The sequence below is a fragment of the Prunus persica genome, chromosome G1 (genome assembly GCF_000346465.2).
Source record: "Prunus persica cultivar Lovell chromosome G1, Prunus_persica_NCBIv2, whole genome shotgun sequence".
Lineage (NCBI taxonomy): Eukaryota > Viridiplantae > Streptophyta > Magnoliopsida > Rosales > Rosaceae > Prunus > Prunus persica.
The window spans coordinates 33,851,731-33,856,766 of record NC_034009.1 but is presented as its reverse complement, the minus strand read 5'-3'; the positions used below and the strand labels follow the sequence as shown (position 1 = coordinate 33,856,766).

At 39.1% G+C, this 5,036-nt stretch overlaps 1 protein-coding gene across 1 annotated transcript in view; it reads left to right on the top strand.

Moving 5' to 3' along the window:
• Positions 290–5,036, top strand: part of LOC18791973 (V-type proton ATPase subunit a3) — a 6,470-nt gene continuing 1,723 nt past the window's right edge. The window contains exons 1-13 of the mRNA XM_007225524.2: positions 290–557; positions 652–696; positions 787–909; positions 1,020–1,127; positions 1,374–1,484; positions 1,582–1,755; positions 2,037–2,174; positions 2,941–3,048; positions 3,199–3,306; positions 3,447–3,595; positions 3,957–4,110; positions 4,202–4,362; positions 4,452–4,658. Of these exons, the coding sequence (XP_007225586.2) occupies positions 420–557; positions 652–696; positions 787–909; positions 1,020–1,127; positions 1,374–1,484; positions 1,582–1,755; positions 2,037–2,174; positions 2,941–3,048; positions 3,199–3,306; positions 3,447–3,595; positions 3,957–4,110; positions 4,202–4,362; positions 4,452–4,658 (1,724 nt within the window). The 5' untranslated portion in view covers positions 290–419. The remainder of the gene's footprint in view (positions 558–651; positions 697–786; positions 910–1,019; positions 1,128–1,373; positions 1,485–1,581; positions 1,756–2,036; positions 2,175–2,940; positions 3,049–3,198; positions 3,307–3,446; positions 3,596–3,956; positions 4,111–4,201; positions 4,363–4,451; positions 4,659–5,036) is intronic.

The following is a 5,036-nucleotide window of genomic DNA, read 5'->3' as shown; positions in this document are numbered from 1 at the left end:
AAATTATAAAAACGTTTCTGCTCCCGGTGCGGCAGCTGGGAGGAGAACAACGTGATCGGGACGTTGACAATTACATTCGAACAACGTGATCGTCTTTCCTTCGACGCCGCGTTTTCAATTGCGCGCGTATGGGACATCCAAAGGTTAAAACCCGAAAATGGAAAATTCATTACGCAATAGTATTTCATCTTTTCAACTCCTCTGCGCCTATCAGCCTATGACACGTTACCGTTAAAACGACGCCGCAGCGAAAACTAAAAGTTCACAAAAATAAAAAGAAGAAATACGCATAGCGGCCACGGTAGCTGTAGGCATCTGGTACACGCACGACTCAGAATACAGGAGAAAGAAAAAAGTGCGACGTTTTTTGAAGAAGCAATTTGTGCATCTGCAATCAGATTTTGATTTTTGCCGGGAAAATGGCCGGAGAGTGTTGTCCAACGATGGATCTGCTGCGGTCGGAGCCAATGCAATTGGCGCAACTCATCATCCCTATCGAATCGTCTCGCCACGCCATCTCCTACCTCGGCGATCTTGGCCTTTTCCAATTCAAAGATGTCAGAGTCTGCTCTCGTTTTCCAGTGTTGGTTTGCATTTCGTTTTTTTCCCCCTTATTGTCTGTTCTTTTTTGGAAACTCTGTTATTTTTCAGCTCAATGCGGAGAAGAGCCCATTCCAGCGAACATATGCCACTCAGGTGCATTCATGGATCATTTCCTATTTTTGGATTAACTCATCATTACCATGGTTTCTGTGGTTAATTTGAAATTTAAATGATTTCATGCAGATCAAACGGTGTGGGGAAATGGCTCGCAGGCTACGTTTCTTCAAGGAGCAAATGAAGAAGGCTGGCTTGTCGCCCTCAACAAGGTCTACAACAGGCAATGATATTGATCTCGATAACATGGAGGTAGTTTTTTCAGGAGTTGACTTGAGATCTTGATCTTTTGCCCTTTCTATGGTCTATATTGAATCATTTTCTTCCCTCTATGGGGTGTGTTTGTGTATGGATGTTTCCAGGTCAAACTCGGTGAACTTGAAGCGGAGCTACTAGAAATTAATGCAAACAATGAACATTTACAACGCACTTACAGTGAATTATTAGAATATAAACTTGTTCTGCAGAAGGTATGGCTTTGTTTTACTGCTATTGCAGTCAGTTTTATGGGATCATTGGTTGCATTATTGGGAAATTGGATGCCTCAACTCTATTATTTTCTATCCTTTCCTATTGTCTTTCTTGTATAATTCTAAGCGCATGTCTGCTCTACTTAAGATTGTGATCTCTCTTTCCCCCTCATCAGATCAGTTATCATGGCATTGCTTTCCTTCATGTGATCCATAAAGTGAACTTGCGTTGTTTACTCATTTCAGGCTGGCGAGTTTTTCAATTCAGCTCAAAGCAGTGCTGCAGCTCAGCAGAGACAATTTGAAAGGCAGCACAGTATTGAAAAATCCATTGACAGTCCATTATTACTCGAACAAGTGCAGCCTTGTACTTTTCTGTTTCATTTTTTTTTAATTTTTCAGATGAATTTTTTTTTTCTTTGCCTATCGATGATGCTTAGGGCTTTATCTGTAGGAAATGACAACAGATCCATCAAAGCATGTTAAGCTCGGGTTTGTTAGTGGTCTTGTTCCTAGAGAAAAATCGATGACCTTTGAAAGGATTCTGTTTCGTGCAACCCGGGGTAATGTGTTTCTGAAGCAAGCTGTGGTCAATGACCGTGTTGTTGATCCTGTGTCAGGAGATAAGGTTAATACTCAATAACATACCATTTTAATGTTCATATATATCTTTTGTTCGGTGTTGTGAGAATGCATGGTAGTTTACATGCGTACTAGCTTTTTTATGGCAGTACGCACGCACACAGGATGGTTTACCTTCCTGCATGCTGTAATATTTTTCCGTGTATGTGAATGCTACCTATGCACATATATGCCTAGATACCTTTATCTTCCTGCAGGATAGTTAACTCTGTTACCAGTATTTCTATCTCCTTTTTTTTCTTGAAATTCATAAGTACTAGATTACAGGTTGAGAAGAATGTATTTATCATCTTCTATTCTGGAGAAAGAGCAAAGAATAAAATTCTAAAAATATGTGAAGCTTTTGGGGCAAACCGTTACCCATTTACAGATGACTTGGGAAAACAGTTTCAGATGATTACAGAGGTATGCAGTATTCTTTTCAGTGCTTGTTAACTCTTTGTACATGGAATCAACAGCCTTAGGATACCACAACTAAATTATGTTTAGATTGAAACTTTTCTCTTGTGTTAATCATGGGTATTTGAGAAACTTATATTCTAAAATGGCTTCTTCCTTTTCTTTTTCTTTTTCTTTTTCAATTGTATTGATTAGACTTCTGGTGTGGGCGCTATAATGCCCTATAGTAACTACGGAACATGGAATGTTTATATTGCTCAAACTGTATCAATCATCATCACTCAGTTATGTGGTTATATGGTATATGTATATACTGTATTCAAGTTTTTTCCTTAAAGGGCTGAGTATATATGGCCTGAATTTACAATCACTAAAATCTCAAACATTTTGTGATCAATAAAGACATAATGATAGCATTAAGGCTGAAAAAGCAGTCGCTTAGAAAAAGCTCCTTGAGGCTTTGTAGAGTTAAAGAAGTAAACCATCACACCGAAAATCATAGGAGGATAGTGTTGATATAAGTTCTGGCCATGTGCTAAACCATGATCAACATAAAAAGCAGTAGATGAAAAGCCCAATTATGCGTTACAATAGATGTAGCTGACATGAAAGCAACATTTTGCAATGGCCTTGTATTTTACTTGTGGTGCTTTATCTTGATCATATAGGTGGACTAGCTGCAGTAATATTCTCTAATTGTGACTCTGTCCGTCCTTAATTACAAACACTGACTCACTGTGCATTCTGAATTTTATAACCACTTTAATTCTAGGTGTCTGGAAAACTTTCAGAGCTGAAGATTACCATAGATGCTGGACTCTTGCACAGGAGCAGTTTATTACAGACAATTGGCCATCAACATGAGCTGTGGAACCTTCTGGTTTGTTTTCAAAAGCTTATGCATCTATCTTCTGCTTCTTCCTTCATGTTTGTATGGATACACTCATGCCCATCCATATGTTTATTTGGTCATAGTCGCTGAGTTTAGCTTTGTTTGGTAACTGAGTCTGATTCCTTAATGACTTGATAGGTGAAGAAGGAAAAATCCATTTATCACACGTTAAACATGTTAAGCATTGATGTGACAAAAATGTGTCTTGTTGCAGAAGGTTGGTGTCCTGTATATGCATCAAACCAGGTTTGCTCTTTTATCCTGTAGCAGTTTCCTGTTAAAATGTTTAAAATTATATTCATTTCTAAAACTTGGCTTGAGTCACTTTCAAGTGTAATGCATGTTTGAGGGAATTTTTTAACGAACACAGGCTTGATTTTTCACAGATTCAAAATGCGTTGCAGAGGGCATCCTTTGATAGTAGCTCTCAAGTTGGCGCCATTTTCCAGGTTTTGCAGACAAAGGAATCGCCACCAACATATTTCCGCACAAATAAATTCACTTCTGCTTTTCAAGAAATTGTGGATGCATACGGGTGAGTCAGTTTGCAGGTTATGTCTCTATACAAGTTCTTGCACAATGCTTGGTAGGAAGATCGTGAGGTAGGAAATCAGGTCTATATTGGAGTTGGTGTGGACTGAGAAAATTGGGGGTGGCAAAGTGGGGAGGATGAGGGCTGTTAGGGAAGGTTTGGGAAATTTATTATTGCTCTCTTTTAATGGGTGTATAATGGTAAAACGTAATTTTATATATCTTTACTTGTTGTCTTCCTTCTCCCCCGAGAAACAGAAAGGAAGACCATTTCTATCCCTCCTTATTTTATTAGTGACTAGGTTATTCATTTCCCAAATGAGATCATTCATCAAAGAATTTGTCTAATGGAACCATCATCACAGGGTTGCCAAGTATCAGGAGGCTAATCCTGGTGTATACACCATTGTCACATTCCCTTTCCTTTTTGCTGTAATGTTTGGAGATTGGGGCCATGGTATTTGCTTGTTGCTGGCAACACTATATTTCATAATCAGGGAGAGGAAGTTTTCTAGTCAGGTAATGCGTATGGATTTGCGACTGTGGATTGTGGACTCTTTGCTTCTTGTAATTACCGGATGGTTCTACTAACTTGATTTGTTGACAACAGAAACTTGGGGACATTGTAGAAATGACATTTGGTGGCCGTTATGTTATTATGATGATGGCGCTGTTCTCAATTTACACAGGATTGATATATAATGAATTCTTTTCAGTCCCATTTGAATTATTTGGGCCATCTGCCTATGGGTGCCGTGACCAATCCTGCAGGTACACAGTCAGTCTGAGTTGCTTAACATATTTGTGGTCTGTCAATCCCATTTGAGTTTATTACACTTGGTTTTTCTATTTTGTTGCAGCGATGCTACTACAGTGGGTTTGAGTAAGGTCCGTGGCACTTACCCATTTGGTGTGGATCCTAAATGGCATGGTTCCCGGTCCGAGTTACCGTTTCTTAACTCGTTGAAGATGAAGATGTCAATCCTACTTGGAGTAGCCCAGATGAATCTTGGAATCATATTGAGTTACTTTAATGCAAAATTCTTTGGGGATAACCTGAATATCTGGTAAGCTATGGGCCCGTTTGATAACCATTTCAATTTCAGTTTTTAGTTTTCATTTTTTCTGCTAGAGTATAGAGGAAAATGGGAGTGAGTGTGAGATTGAGAAAGATGATGGGAGGGGAGGATGGGAGGGAGGAGTCCAAAAGTGAAAACAATTTCGAATAATAGCTGTACTTTTCAAGTTTTTACTTTTGTTGCTCCTCGCTGGATTATTAATACCACTGCCAATATAAGACAAATAGTTTGAATAGCATATATCAACAATTTGAGGCGCTGTTTGAGAGTTCCCAGATCACTTTCGGCCCTCCCCCCTATCATATGGGGTGAGACGACATGCTTCTTTGTCTATGACATTATGGCACGTTGTCCTTCATATTTCCC